Source organism: Pseudophryne corroboree, chromosome 1 (genome assembly GCF_028390025.1).
Source record: "Pseudophryne corroboree isolate aPseCor3 chromosome 1, aPseCor3.hap2, whole genome shotgun sequence".
Lineage (NCBI taxonomy): Eukaryota > Metazoa > Chordata > Amphibia > Anura > Myobatrachidae > Pseudophryne > Pseudophryne corroboree.
Window position 1 is genome coordinate 356,237,512 of NC_086444.1, and position 16,519 is coordinate 356,254,030.

At 49.0% G+C, this 16,519-nt stretch overlaps 1 protein-coding gene across 1 annotated transcript in view; it reads left to right on the forward strand.

The window, feature by feature from the left end:
* LOC135070575 (protein HIRA) overlaps positions 1-16,519 on the forward strand; it is a 131,153-nt gene that overhangs the window by 50,539 nt on the left and 64,095 nt on the right. Inside the window, exon 15 of the mRNA XM_063964776.1 lies at positions 497-655. Coding sequence (XP_063820846.1) covers positions 497-655 — 159 coding nt within the window. The remainder of the gene's footprint in view (positions 1-496; positions 656-16,519) is intronic.

The following is a 16,519-nucleotide window of genomic DNA, read 5'->3' on the forward strand; positions in this document are numbered from 1 at the left end:
TAAAAGAATAATGGTAAAAAGGTAGAATCACAGTACACCTATCTGGATTCAAAGAAAGGGTTTTATCGATGAGTACCCAAAATCCCAGTTTTGCTGTCCAAATAAATGTACCCAAGGTGGCATGTGATAATGTACACAGTCTGTCAGAGAGCATTAATCTCAGTATTTGTAGTAGAAATTATTGCTGCCAATACTGATTAAGCTGGGGATGGACATTCCTGTACTATTGGTGTTTGCCAGGCATGTTGGAGATCAACAATGGTGGTACCTGTAACTGCTTGATTGCCTGCTGTGACTGTAGGCTACTTTATTGAGAGATGGTAATGTAAAACCTTTCAGTAGATCTACACTTTTAAATACTTAGAGAATGCAAGGTATAGTGGATCAAACAAAAGCTTGTATTACATTATGGTGTTTTACATTATGCAGAGCACCTGTAAATTCCAGAATGTTTAACAAACATAAACTCTGTATTCTCTCCAACTATCCGTTTTAGTGGAAATGCCTCCACCGTTACTCCTTCAGCCCCCACAAATGTGTCTACTCAACATAAAATTGAACCCATGAAAGCACTTGACTCTCGATTCACTGAGCGATCGAAAGCAACCTCAGGGACAACAGGAGTTCCGCACATAAACCAGACTGCTACAGAAAGGTATGTACAGCAATTTCTTTCTTTTTTTTTTTCTTTTCTTTACAATGTGTAGAGATTAATTGTATAATGCATTAAATGGGAATATTTGTCTTTCTTTTAAATAAAAGTATCAGTTGACATACAAAAGCAGGGTGTAGTAGGGTATGCCGGCGTCCGGGCTCCCGACAGCCGGCATACCGACAGCTGGGCGAACGCAAACGAGCCCCTTGCGGGCACGGTCATGCTCCACGCTATCTATTTTCCCTCCAGGGGGGTCGTGGACCCCCAAGAGGGAGAAAAAGTGTCGGTATGCCGGCTGTCGGGATTCCGGTGCTGGTATACTGTGCGCCGGGATCCCGACAGCCGGCAAACTGAAGACCACCCACAAAAGCATCTGTCATTAAGATGTAAAAATGGGTACCAAAGGAAATTGGCATTTTTACATTAATTTAAGTCATAACTTTTCTCTAACGTCCTAGTGGATGCTGGGGACTCCGTAAGGACCATGGGGAATAGACTGGCTCCGCAGGAGACATGGGCACTTTAAGAAAGAATTTGGATTCTGGTGTGCTCTGGCTCCTCCCTCTATGTCCCTCCTCCAGACCTCAGTTTGAATCTGTGCCCGGACGAGCTGGGTGCTGTTTAGTGAGCTCTCCTGAGCTTGCTATAAGAAAGTATTTTGTTAGGTTTTTTATTTTCAGGGAGCTCTGCTGGCAACAGACTCCCAGCATTGTGGGACAGAGGGGAGAGAAGCAGCCCTACTCTCTGCAGATAGGTCCTGCTTCTTAGGCTACTGGACACCATTAGCTCCAGAGGGATCGTACACAGGATCTCACCCTTTGTCGTCCGATCCCTCGCAGAGCTGGAAGACAGAAGCCGGGTGAAAGAAGCAAGAAGACTTCGAAATCGGCGGCAGAAGACTCCAGTCTTCAAACTGAGGTAGCGCACAGCACTGCAGCTGTGCGCCATTGCTCCCACACTACACCCACATACTCTGGTCACTGTAAGGGTGCAGGGCGCGGGGGGGGGCGCCCTGGGCAACAATTAGGACCTCTTGGCAAAAGTTGGACATACATACAGTTGGGCACTGTATATATGTATGAGCCCCCGCCATAATATTGTACATAAACGCGGGACAGAAGCCCGCCGCTGAGGGGGCGGGGCTTCTTCCTCAGCACTCACCAACACCATTTTTTCTCCACAGCTCCGCTGAGAGGAAGCTCCCCAGGCTCTCCCCTGCAGATACACGGTAGAAGAGGGTAAAAAAGAGAGGGGGGGGGGGGGGGGGGCACATAATTAGGCGCAAAAATCATTATTACAGCGACTACTTGGTTAACACTAAGTTACTGTGTGATTCCTGGGTTATATAGCGCTGGGGTGTGTGCTGGCATACTCTCTCTCTGTCTCTCCAAAGGGCCTTGTGGGGAAACTGTCTTCAAAAAGAGCATTCCCTGTGTGTGTGGTGTCGGTACGCTTGTGTCGACATGTTTGACGAGGAAGGCTATGTGGAAACAGAGCGGGAGCAAATGAATGTGGTGTCTCCGCCAACAGCGCCGACACCTGATTGGATGGATATGTGGAAGGTTTTAAAGGATAATGTAAATTCCTTGCATAAAAGGTTGGATAAAGCTGAAACCTTAGGACAGTCAGGGTCTCAGCCCATGCCTGATCCTATGTCGCAGAGGCCGTCAGGGTCTCGGAAGCGCCCACTATCCCAAATTGTTGACACAGATACCGACATGGACTCTGACTCCAGTGTCGATTGCGATGATGCAAAGTTAGTCAAAATTGGCTAAATCCATCCGTTATATGATTATAGCAATATAGGATGTGTTGCACATCACAGAGGAAACCCCAGTCCCTGACAAGAGGGTTCATATGTATGGGGAAAAAAGGCAGGTGGTGACCATTCCCCCTTCACACGAGCTAAATGAGTTATGTGAAAAGGCTTGGGAATCTCCAGATAAAAAACTGCAGATTTCCAAACGGATGCTTATGGCGTATCCTTTCCCGCCAACGGACAGGTTACGCTGGGAATCCTCCCCTAGGGTGGACAAAGCTTTAACACGCTTATCCAAGAGGGTAGACCTGCCGTCACAGGATACGGCCACCCTAAAAGATGCTGCTGATAGAAAGCAAGAGGATACCCTGAAGTCCATTTATATACATTCAGGTACCTTACTAAGGCCGGCAATTGCGTCGGCCTGGGTGTGTAGCGCTGTAGCAGCATGGACGGATACCTTATCTGAGGAACTTGATACCTTAGACAAGGATACTATATTAATGACCCTGGGGCATATAAAAGACTCTGTCCTATATATGAGAGATGCTCAAAGAGACAGCCTACTGGGCTCTAGAATAAATGCAATGTCGATTTCTGCCAGAAGGGTCCTGTGGACTCTGCAATGGACAGGTGATGCCGACTCAAAAAGGCATATGGAGGTTTTACCTTACAAGGGTGAGGAATTGTTTGGGGAGGGTCTCTCGGACCTGGTCTCCACAGCTACTGCTGGAAAGTCAAATTTTTTGCCATATGTTTCCTCACAACCTAAGAAAGCACCGTATTACCAAATGCAGTCCTTTCGATCACAAAAAGGCAAGAAAGTCCGAGGTGCGTCCTTTCTTGGCAGGGGCAGAGGAAGGAAGCTGCACAACGCAGCTAGTTCCCAGGAACAGAAGTCCTCCCCGGCTTCCACTAAATCCACCGCATGACGCTGGGGCTCCACAGGCGGAGCTAGGCCCGGTGGGGGCGCGTCTCCGAAATTTCAGCCACAAGTGGGTTCACTCCCAGGTGGATCCCTGGGCGATAGAGATTGTGTCTCAGGGATACAAGCTGGAATTCGAAGAGATGCCCCCTCACCGATACCTCAAATCGGCCCTGCCAGCTTCCCCCCTAGAGAGGGAAAATAGTGTTAGCTGCAATTCACAAGTTGTATCTTCAGCAGGTGGTGGTCAAGGTTCCCCTCCTTCAACAAGGAAAGGGTTATTATTCGACCATGTTTGTGGTACCGAATCCGAACGGTTCGGTCAGACCCATATTGAATTTAAAATCCCTGAACGTATACCTGAAAAGGTTCAAGTTCAAGATGGAATCGCTCAGAGCGGTCATCGCAATCCTGGAAGGGGGGGATTTTATGGTGTCTCTGGACATAAAGGATGCTTACCTTCATGTCCCCATTTATCCACCTCATCAGGCGTACCTCAGATTTGTGGTACAGGATTTTCATTACCAATTTCAGACGTTGCCGTTTGGTCTCTCCACGGCACCGAGAATATTTACCAAGGTAATGGCGGAAATGATGGTACTCCTGCGGAAGCGAGGGGTCACAATTATCCCATACTTGGACGATCTCCTCATAAAGGCGAGGTCCAGAGAGCAGTTGCTGATCTGCGTAGCACGCTCTCGGGAAGTGTTACAACAGCACGGCTGGATTCTAAATATTCCAAAGTCGCAGTTGATTCCTACGACTCGTCTGCCTTTCCTGGGCATGATTCTGGACACAGACCAGAAGAGGGTTTATCTCGCGATGGAGAAGGCTCAAGAGCTCATGACACTGGTCAGAGACCTATTAAAACCAAAACAGATGTCGGTGCATCACTGCACGCGAGTCCTGGGAAAGATGGTGGCATCATACAAGGCCATTTCCTTCGGCAGGTTCCATGCGAGGACCTTTCAATGGGATCTGTTGGACAAGTGGTCCGGATCACATCTTCAGATGCATCGGTTGATCACCCTATCCCCCAGGGCCAGGGTGTCTCCCCTGTGGTGGCTGCAGAGTGCTCACCTTCTTGTAGGTCGCAGATTCGGCATTCAGGACTGGGTCCTGGTGACCACGGATGCAAGCCTCCGAGGGTGGGGGGCAGTCACACAGGGAAGAAATTTCCAAGGGCTGTGGTCAAGTCAGGAAACTTGCCTTCACATCAACATCCTGGAACTAAGGGCCATATACAACGTCCTACGTCAAGTGGAGTCCCTGCTTCGCGACCAACCGGTTCTGATTCAGTCAGACAACATCACCGCAGTGGCTCATGTAAACCGCCAAGGCGGCACAAGGAGCAGGGTGGCGATGGTAGAAGCCACCAGAATTCTTCGCTGGGCAGAGAATCACGTAAGCGCACTGTCAGCAGTGTCCATTCCGGGAGTGGACAACTGGGAAGCAGACTTCCTCAGCAGGCACGACCTCCACCCGGGAGAGTGGGGACTTCATCAAGAAGTCTTCACGCAGATTGCAAGTCGGTGGGAACTGCCACAGGTGGACATGAGGGCATCCCGCCTCAACAAAAAGCTACAGAGATATTGTGCCAGGTCAAGAGACCCTCAGGCGTTAGCTGTGGATGCACTGGTGGCACCGTGGGTGTTCCAGTCGGTCTATGTATTTCCTTCTCTTCCTCTCTTTCACAGGGTGCTGAGAATCATAAGAAAAAGAGGAGTGAGAACAATACTCATTGTTCCGGATTGGCCAAGAAGGACTTGGTATCCAGATCTGCAAGAGATGCTCACAGAGGACCCGTGGCCTCTGCCTCTAAGACAGGACTTGTTGCAACAGGGGCCCTGTCTGTTCCAAGACTTACCGCGGCTGCGTTTGACGGCATGGCGGTTGAACGCCGGATCCTAGCAGAAAAAGGCATCCCGGATGAAGTTATTCCTACGCTGATAAAGGCTAGGAAGGACGTGACGGCTCAACATTATCGTATATGGCGAAAATATGTGGCTTGGTGTGAGGCCAGGAATGCCCCTACGGAGGAATTCCAGCTGGGCCGTTTCCTTCACTTCCTACAGTCGGGAGTGACTTTGGGCCTTAAATTGGGTTCCATTAAGGTTCAGATTTCGGCCTTATCCATTTTCTTTCAAAAAGAACTGGCTTCTCTGCCTGAAGTTCAGACGTTTGTAAAGGGAGTGCTGCATATTCAGCCCCCTTTTGTGCCTCAAGTGGCACCTTAGGATCTTAACGTGGTGTTGAGTTTCCTGAAATCACACTGGTTTGAACCACTCAAAACGGTGGAATTGAAATATCTCACGTGGAAGATGGTCATGCTATTAGCCTTGGCTTCGGCTAGGCGTGTGTCGGAATTGGCGGCTTTGTCACATAAAAGCCCTTATCTGGTTTTCCATGCGGATAGAGCAGAATTGCGAACCCGCCCACAATTTCTGCCAAAAGTGGTTTCATCCTTTCATATAAACCAACCTATTGTGGTGCCTGTGGCTACTACTGACTTGGAGGATTCCGAGTCACTGGATGTGGTCAGGGCTTTGAAGGTTTATGTAGCCAGAACGGCTAAGGTCAGGAAAACAGAATCTTTCCTGCTTCAAAGCAAACGATTGCTCGCTGGATCTGTAACACGATTCAGCAGGCTTATTCTGCGGCTGGGTTGCCGCTGCCTAAATCCGTTAAGGCCCATTCCACAAGGAAGGTGGGCTCTTCTTGGGCGGCTGCCCGAGGGGTCTCGGCATTACAGCTTTGCCGAGCGGTTACTTGGTCAGGTTCAAACACCTTTGCAAAGTTCTACAAGTTTGATACCCTGGCTGAGGAGGACCTTGTGTTTGCTCATTCGGTACTGCAGTGTCATCCGCACTCTCCCGCCCGTTTGGGAGCTTTGGTATAATTCCCATGGTCCTTACGGAGTCCCCAGCATCCACTAGGACGTTAGAGAAAATAAGATTTTATTTACCGGTAAATCTATTTCTCGTAGTCCGTAGTGGATGCTGGGCGCCCGTCCCAAGTGCGGACTTCTTCTGCAATACTTGTATATAGTTATTGCTTAAATAAGGGTTATGTTATAGTTGCATCAGGGTTGATCCGATGCTCTGTTGTTGTTCATACTGTTAACTGGGTAAAGTTATCACAAGTTATACGGTGTGATTTGTGTGGCTGGTTTGAGTCTTACCCTGGATTCCCAAAATCCTTTCCTTGTACTGTCAGCTCTTCCGGGCACAGTTTCTCTAACTGAGGTCTGGAGGAGGGACATAGAGGGAGGAGCCAGAGCACACCAGAATCCAAATTCTTTCTTAAAGTGCCCATGTCTCCTGCGGAGCCCGTCTATTCCCCATGGTCCTTACGGAGTCCCCAGCATCCACTACGGACTACGAGAAATAGATTTACCGGTATGTAAAATCTTATTATTGTTATCAGTTGACTGCTTTTGTGTATCCTTTTGTTGTCATGTACTCTTGGACAGTTAATTCCGAGACTTCTTTACTTTCATCTTATCTTGTTAATATGTAGTCCCTCGACTACATGGGTTTAGAAGCTCAGCTGGAGCTTGTTCACTATTAATATACCCCTACTGAGATATACAGTTTTAATGTTTCTGCCGAACCCGGGTGGTCTTTGCTACATTACCATTGGTTGAAGAAGTACTGCTGCCTATATCTCCTCCCACTGCCTGCTTCTACCAAGAGACTGTCTCCTGGTAGAACTAGCTTATTTCTGCCGCATGTAGTCATCGCATCATGGGGTTTGGCTGAGTAGCTGCCTGTTTTAGTGTGTGTGTGTGTGTGTGTGTGTGTGTGTTTTTTTTTTTTTGTGTTATCCATATGTTGCATTTATGTGCTCAAAGCTGGCATTAGGTGCTGTACCACTTGACCCTTCCATAGATAAGAGCTCCACTGTCCTCCATAAGTATTGCCCATTTCTCCAACGTCCTAGTGGATACTGGGGAATAGTATATTACCATGGGGTATAGTTCGGGTCCACTGGAGCCTGACACTTTAAGAAATCAATAGTGTGTGCTGGCTCCTCCCCTCTATGCCCTTCCTAGCAGACTGGGTGTATCGTTGCTCTCCATAGAGTTTTCTTAAGAAATTCTGTTACAGGTTGAGTATCCCATATCCAAATATTCCGAAATACGGAATATTCCAAATACAGAATTTCTCTGACGTCCTAGTGGATGCTGGGGACTCCGTCAGGACCATGGGGATTAGCGGCTCCGCAGGAGACAGGGCACAAAAATAAAGCTTTAGGATCAGGTGGTGTGCACTGGCTCCTCCCCCTATGACCCTCCTCCAAGCCTCAGTTAGGTTTTTGTGCCCGTCCGAGCAGGGTGCAATCTAGGTGGCTCTCCTAAAGAGCTGCTTAGAAAAAGTTTTTAGGTTTTTTATTTTACAGCGAGTCCTGCTGGCAACAGGCTCACTGCAACGAGGGACTTAGGGGAGAAGAAGTGAACTCACCTGCGTGCAGGATGGATTGGCTTCTTAGGCTACTGGACACCATTAGCTCCAGAGGGATCGAACACAGGCCCAGCCATGGAGTCCGGTCCCGGAGCCGCGCCGCCGACCCCCTTGCAGATGCTGAAAAGTGAAGAGGTCCAGAAACCGGCGGCAGAAGACTTTTCAGTCTTCATGAGGTAGCGCACAGCACTGCAGCTGTGCGCCATTGTTGTCACACACTTCACACCAGCGGTCACTGAGGGTGCAGGGCGCTGTGGGGGGCGCCCTGGGCAGCAATGAAATACCTATACTGGCTAAAAGATACATCACATATAGCCCCTGGGGCTATATGGATGTATTTAACCCCTGCCAGGTCTCAGAAAAACGGGAGAAGAAGCCCGCCGAAAATGGGGCGGGGCCTATTCTCCTCAGCACACAGCGCCATTTTCCCTCACAGAAATGCTGGTGGGAAGGCTCCCAGGCTCTCCCCTGCACTGCACTACAGAAACAGGGTTAAAACAGAGAGGGGGGGGCACTTATTTGGCGATATGATTATATATATTAAGATGCTATAAGGGAAAAACACTTATATAAAGGTTGTCCCTGTATAATTATAGCGTTTTGGTGTGTGCTGGCAAACTCTCCCTCTGTCTCTCCAAAGGGCTAGTGGGGTCCTGTCCTCTATCAGAGCATTCCCTGTGTGTGTGCTGTGTGTCGGTACGTGTGTGTCGACATGTTTGAGGACGATGTTGGTGAGGAGGCGGAGCAATTGCCTGTAATGGTGATGTCACTCTCTAGGGAGTCGACACCGGAATGGATGGCTTATTTAAGGAATTACGTGATAATGTCAACACGCTGCAAGGTCGGTTGACGACATGAGACGGCCGGCAAACCAATTAGTACCTGTCCAGGCGTCTCAAACACCGTCAGGGGCGTTAAAACGTCTTTTTACCTCAGTCGGTCGACACAGACACGGACACTGACTCCAGTGTCGACGGTGAAGAAACAAACGTATTTTTCTTTTAGGGCCACACGTTACTTGTTAAGGGCAATGAAGGAGGTGTTACATATTTCTGATACTACAAGTACCACAAAAAAGGGTATTTTGTGGAGTGTGAAAAAACTACCTGTAGTTTTTCCTGAATCAGATAAATTAAATGAAGTGTGTGATGATGCGTGGGTTTCCCCCGATAGAAAATTATTGGCGGTATACCCTTTCCCGCCAGAAGTTAGGGCGCGTTGGGAAACACCCCTTAGGGTGGATAAGGCGCTCACACGCTTATCAAAACAAGTGGCGGTACCGTCTCCAGATAGGGCCGCCCTCAAGGAGCCAGCTGATAGGAGGCTGGAAAATATCCTAAAAAGTATATACACACATACTGGTGTTATACTGCGACCAGCGATCGCCTCAGCCTGGATGTGCAGCGCTGGGGTGGCTTGGTCGGATTCCCTGACTGAAAATATTGATACCCTTGACAGGGACAGTATTTTATTGACTATAGAGCATTTAAAGGATGCATTTCTATATATGCGAGATGCACAGAGGGATATTTGCACTCTGGCATCAAGAGTAAGTGCGATGTCCATATCTGCCAGAAGTTGTTTATGGACACGACAGTGGTCAGGTGATGCAGATTCCAAACGGCACATGGAAGTATTGCCGTATAAAGGAGAAAAAGACAACGTCTTTTCAGCCTCAGTCCTTTCGTCCCCATAAGGGCAAGCGGTCAAAAGGCCAGTCATATCTGCCATGGGATAGAGGAAAGGGAAGAAGACTGCAGCAGGCAGCCCATTCCCAGGAACAGAAGCCCTCCACCGCTTCTGCCAAGTCCTCAGCATGACGCTGGGGCCGTACAAGCGGACTCAGGTGCGGTGGGGGGTCGTCTCAAGAGTTTCAGCACGCAGTGGGCTCACTCGCAAGTGGACCCCTGGATCCTACAAGTAGTATCCCAGGGGTACAGATTGGAAATTCGAGACGTCTCCCCCTCGCAGGTTCCTGAAGTCTGCTTTACCAACGTCTCCCTCCGACAGGGAGGCAGTAGTGGAAACAATTCACAAGCTGTATTCCCAGCAGGTGATAATCAAAGTACCCCTCCTACAACAAGGAAAGGGGTATTATTCCACACTATATTGTGGTACTGAAGCCAGACGGCTCGGTGAGACCTATTCTAAATCTGAAATATTTGAACACTTACATAAAAAGGTTCAAATCAAGATGGAGTCACTCAGAGCAGTGATAGCGAACCAGGAAAAAGGGGACTATATGGTGTCCCGGGACAGATGCTTACCTCCATGTCCCAATTTGCCCTTCTCACCAAGGGTACCTCAGGTTCGTGGTACAGAACTGTCACTATCAGTTTCAGACGCTGCCGGTTGGATTGTCCACGGCACCCCGGGTCCTTACCAAGGTAATGGCCGAAATGATGATTCTTCTTCAAAGAAAATGGACGATCTCCTGATAAGGGCAAGGTCCAGAGAACAGTTGGAGGTCGGAGTAGCACTATCTCAAGTAGTTCTACGACAGCACGGGTGGATTCTAAATATTCCAAAACCGCAGCTGTTTCCGACGACACGTCTGCTGTTCCTAGGGATGATTCTGGACACAGTCCAGAAAAAGGTGTTTCTCCCGGAGAAGAAAGCCAGGGAGTTATCCGAGCTAGTCAGGAACCTCCTAAAACCAGGAAAAGTGTCAGTGCATCATTGCACAAGGGTCCTGGGAAAAATGGTGGCTTCTTACGAAGCGATTCCATTCGGCAGATTTCACGCAAGAACTTTTCAGTGGGATCTGCTGGACAAATGGTCCGGATCGCATCTGCAGATGCATCAGCGGATAACCTTATCGCCACGGACAAGGGTGTCTCTTCTGTGGTGGTTGCAGAGTGCTCATCTGTTAGAGGGCCGCAGATTCGGCATACAGGACTGGGTCCTGGTGACCACGGATGCCAGTCTGAGAGGCTGGGGAGCGGTCACACAGGGAAGAAACTTCCAGGGAGTATGGTCAAGCCTGGAGATGTCTCTTCACATAAATATACTGGAGCTAAGAGCGATTTACAATGTTCTAAGCCTGGCAAAACCCCTGCTTCAGGGTCAGCCGGTGTTGATCCAGTCGGACAACATCACGGCAGTCGCCCACGTAAACAGACAGGGCGGCACAAGAAGCAGGAGAGCAATGGCAGAAGCTGCAAGGATTCTTCGCTGGGCGGAAGATCATGTGATAGCACTGTCAGCAGTGTTCATTCCGGGAGTGGACAACTGGGAAGCAAACTTCCTCAGCAGACACGATCTACACCCGGGAGAGTGGGGACTTCATCCAGAAGTCTTCCACATGATTGTGAACCGTTGGGAAAAACCAAAGGTGGATATGATGGCGTCTCGCCTCAACAAAAAACTGGACAGGTATTGCGCCAGGTCAAGAGACCCTCAGGCAATAGCTGTGGACGCTCTGGTAACACCGTGGGGGTGTTCCAGTCAGTGTATGTGTTTCCTCCTCTGCCTCTCATACCAAAAGTACTGAGAATTATACGGCAAAGGGGAGTAAGAACGATACTCGTGGCTCCGGATTGGCCAAGAAGAACTTGGTACCCGGAACTTCAGGAGATGCTCACGGAAGATCCGTGGCCTCTACCTCTAAGACGGGACCTGCTTCAGCAGGGACCGTGTCTATTCCAAGACTTACCGCGGCTGCGTTTGACGGCATGGCGGTTGAACGCCGAATTCTAAGGGAAAAAGGCATTCCGGAAGAGGTCATTCCTACACTGGTAAAAGCCAGGAAGGAGGTGACTGCACAACATTATCACCGCATTTGGAGAAAATATGTTGCGTGGTGTGAGGCCAGGAAGGCCCCCACGGAGGAATTTCAATTGGGTCGATTCCTACATTTCCTGCAAACAGGATTGTCTATGGGCCTCAAATTGGGGTCCATTAAGGTTCAAATTTCGGCCCTGTCGATTTTCTTCCAGAAAGAATTGGCTTCAGTTCCTGAAGTCCAGACTTTTGTAAAAGGAGTACTACATATACAGCCCCCGGTTGTGCCCCCAGTGGCTCCGTGGGACCTTAATGTAGTTTTGGATTTTCTCAAATCCCATTGGTTTGAGCCACTCAAATCGGTGGATTTGAAATATCTTACATGGAATGTAACCATGCTACTGGCCCTTGCTTCAGCCAGGAGAGTGTCAGAATTGGCGGCTTTATCGTATAAAAGCCCATATCTGATTTTCCATTCGGACAGGGCAGAACTGCGGACGCGTCCTCAGTTTCTGCCTAAGGTGGTGTCAGCGTTTCACCTGAACCAGCCTATTGTGGTGCCTGCGGCTACTAGCGATTTGGAGGATTCCAAGTTGCTGGACGTTGTCAGGGCATTGAAAATATATATTTCAAGGACGGCTGGAGTCAGAAAATCTGACTCGCTGTTTATACTGTATGCACCCAACAAGCTGGGTGCTCCTGCTTCTAAGCAGACGATTGCTCGTTGGATTTGTAGCACAATTCAACTTGCACATTCTGTGGCAGGCCTGCCACATCCTAAATCTGTCAAGGCCCATTCCACAAGGAAGGTGGGCTCATCCTGGGCGGCTGCCCGAGGGGTCTCGGCATTACAACTCTGCCGAGCAGCTACGTGGTCGGGGGAGAACACGTTTGTAAAATTCTACAAATTTGATACCCTGGCTAAAGAGGACCTGGAGTTCTCTCATTCGGTGCTGCAGAGTCATCCGCACTCTCCCGCCCGTTTGGGAGCTTTGGTATAATCCCCATGGTCCTGACGGAGTCCCCAGCATCCACTAGGACGTCAGAGAAAATAAGATTTTACTTACCGATAAATCTATTTCTCGTAGTCCGTAGTGGATGCTGGGCGCCCATCCCAAGTGCGGATTGTCTGCAATACTTGTACATAGTTATTGTTACAAAAAAATCGGGTTGTTATTGTTGTGAGCCGTCTGTTCAGAGGCTCCTACGTTTGTCATACTGTTAACTGGGTTCAGATCACAAGTTGTACGGTGTGATTGGTGTGGCTGGTATGAGTCTTACCCGGGATTCAAAATCCTTCCTTATTGTGTACGCTCGTCCGGGCACAGTATCCTAACTGAGGCTTGGAGGAGGGTCATAGGGGGAGGAGCCAGTGCACACCACCTGATCCTAAAGCTTTATTTTTGTGCCCTGTCTCCTGCGGAGCCGCTAATCCCCATGGTCCTGACGGAGTCCCCAGCATCCACTACGGACTACGAGAAATAGATTTATCGGTAAGTAAAATCTTATTTTTTTGAGCGAGAGTGAGATAGTGAAACCTTTGTTTTCTAATGGCTCAATGTACACAAACTTTGTTTAATACACAGTTATTAAAAAATATTGTATTAAATGACTTTCAGGCTGTGTGTATAAGGTGTATATGAAACATAAATGAATTGTGTGAATGTACACACACATTGCTTTCTGCACAAAGATTTTAAACATATTGGCTAAAATGACCTTCAGGCTGTGTGTATAATAAGGTGTATATGAAACATAAATGCATTCTGTGCTTAGACTTAGGTCCCATCACCATGATATCTCACTATGGTATGCAGTTATTCCGAAATACGGAAAAATCCGATATCCAAAATACTTCTGGTCCCAAGCATTTTGGATAAGGGATACTCAACCTGTAGTTTGTTATTTTCAGGCAGCACTTGTTGGCAACCAGCCTGCCTGCGTTGTGGGATTTAAGGGGGGACCGATTCAACTTCCTAAGAGTTAATGGTTCGTAATCCCATCTGACAGGACACTGAGCTCCAGAGGTAATGTTTCTCACACTCCTAGAGTGTGAGCCCACGCCGGCAGCATGCCGCCACCCCATAACAGATGCCGAAGACAGACTCGGTGCAGTGAGTGTTACAGCGGGGACCCGGTTAGCAGGTCTCCGCTGCAAATTGTCGGCATGAAGGGACAGTGATCACCCGGCTACGGGCCGAGGTGCCCACTAGGAATCCAGACTGGCAACATGGTAAATGGGAGTTGCGTGCTCTAGTTTTACACCTTAAATGGAGAAAGCCAGTATAAAAAAAATACAGGGACTGCACGCACGCCATTATGGGGGCGGGGCTTCCTGGAGAGCGGGACCAGAGGCTAAACGGCAAAATTTCCTACTGATACATGCTGCATGCGAAGACTGTTCCTCTGTGGTGTAGTGTGCTGGTTCCAATCCTCTGTGTCACTCCATTCAGGGTAGTCTGGGATAAGTGTGCATAGCTCACTAAAACTACACACTATGTTGTACGAATTATGTGTTTTCTCTAGCACCCATAAGGGATATTGGGGAGACTTAGTACGATGGGGTATAGACGGGGTCCAAAGGAGCCGGTACACTTTTTACATTTCTTCACTGGGTGTGCTGGCTCCTCCCCTCTATGCCCCCTTCCACAGGCAATTTAGAAAAAAGTGCCCTCAGGAGGTGATGCACATCTCTGCAGCACCAGTGCGTTTTTCTTCAATTCCTTTTAAACCTTTATTCTTTTCGGTATGCTGTTTGGGCAACAGCATACCTGCACCGTGGGAGTTAGGGGGGGGGGCGGGGCGGTCACTGGCCTTGCGAGGTGTCAGAGCCGCTTCCACGCTGCAGGACCACCATCCTCAGAGGTTGTTTGTGCAGCGGGGCACTTCGCCTTAGCTGTCACAATTGCAGCATACCACACACCCCTGACAATAGCCTGAAGGTGACGACAGTGGTGAGTACAAACCGGGGGGCCTCGCTAGCGGGGTCCCCTGGTTCAAAGTGCGGCTGACACGCAGGGGAGGCATACTGGACCCTCCTGGGGTTGACCAGCTATAGCCCCCTGTGTACACTGGCTTAGGGGTGGCTTAAACTAGCATTTGTTTTTAAGCTAATTGGGAGACATTGCCAGTATAAAGTACACTGTAGCTCCGGCGCCATTGAGGAATGGGGGGGGGCTACCTCAGAGCGGGACCAGCGGTATTTTAGCACCTCCCTGGCAGGCACACACAGCTCCTCCAGACACTCAGAAAACGCTGGAAAACTGGTACAGGATGTAGCAAAGGGGGACAGCCGCTATTGTAGACAATGTTTCCTATAAAGGACAGTAATCATAGGTGTTTCACTGTGATATAACAGCTTACAGCCTCACTGGGGCTGTGTAGCTGGAGTGTGCTGGTCTCCACACTCTCTCTCCCTCTCACATACAGTAAGGGGCTTGCTAGTTATTACTTGTCTGTGTATGTGATTGTGCTTTACTGTGAACATGGGTAAACACAAACTATGCAGGTATGCCACACCAGATTCTCTCCCTTATCATCTGATTCTGTATCATGTGAACAATGCAGCCAATATTCACAACTCAGTGAGGGGGCTTGGGGAGAGGGTAAAGAGCCTTCCTGGCTAGGTGCCCTTAAAATATGATGTCTGATATGTCATCACAACTCGATGCTATTGTTAAAAAATATAGCTGCCAGGGCAGATGTTACACAGCCCCCCTCTCTAACTCAGGACCACAAAAGCGTGGTTTACCCACTTTCAGATGAGGATGTACAGGAGAATGCAGAGGACTTGGAACCCGTTAGTGTGGATTCCACTGCTGCTCAGGGTATTGAACCCCTCATTCTGGCTATACGGGACGTGATAAAACTCTCTTGAGAGGACACTGCATCACAGCAGTCGTTTTTCTTTACACAGAACAAGCCTAATGTCACTTTCCCTGATTCTGCAGAGTTGGATGACCTGTTTAAGCTAGCCTGGAAAAATCCAGACAAAAAATACCTAGTGTCAAAAAGATTTTTGCACACTTTCCCATTTGCGCCTAATGGTAGGAAATTCTGGGAAGAACCCCCGGGGGTTGACGTATCAGTCTCTCGACTGTCAAAAAAGGCGGTGCTGCCTACCCCGGGCTCCTTTACCAGAAAAATAGAGATTACACTAAAGTGTATCGCAAAGGCAGGTCATAGCGGTTTGCCGGATGACCAATGCCATTCACATGTAGGCTTCACAAATTCAGGAGGGCCTCTCCGGGGATATGTCTCTGGTCACAACGATGACTCTCCTTAAGAACATTCAGGACACTGCACGCATCCTGTGTGACTCGCTCAAGGAGATGGGCAGTATTAATGCTAGGACCTCTGCCATGGCAGTGTCTGCGCGCAGGGCCTTGTGGTTACGTCAGTGGATAGCTGATGCATAGTCCAAGCGCAGTGTGGAATCTCTCCCCTTTTCTGGGGAATGGCTCTTTGGGGTTAAGTTGGATACATGGCTTTCTAAAGTTACTGTGGGGAAATCCATGTTTCTCCCCTTTGGGGCCCTGCCGGCTAGGCGTTCCTACCTGGGGTCGTCTGTTCAGTCCTTTCGGTCTAACAGATTTTGATCTAGGGCCAAATGTGCCTCCAATGCGGGTAGAGGCACCAGAGATAAGACAAGAAGACCTGCGCACCGATTCTCAGGAACAAGATAAGATTGTATAAGATTGTTGGGGAAGATGGTTTCCTCATACGAGGTGATCCAATATGGGAGGTTCCATGCCAGAACATTTCAATTGTATCTCCTGAGCAAGTGGTCCGGATCACATCTACAGATGCACCGTATGATATGGCTGTCACCTCAGGCTAGGATTTCCCTCCTGTGGTGGCTGCAGTCCTCCAATCTCCTGGAAGGCTGGAGTTTCGGGATTCTTGATTGGATCCTCCTCCACGACAGATGCGAGTCTGAGAGGATGGGGAGCTGTCACCCAAGGGGCTCAGTTCCAGGACAGGTGGTCAGCCCA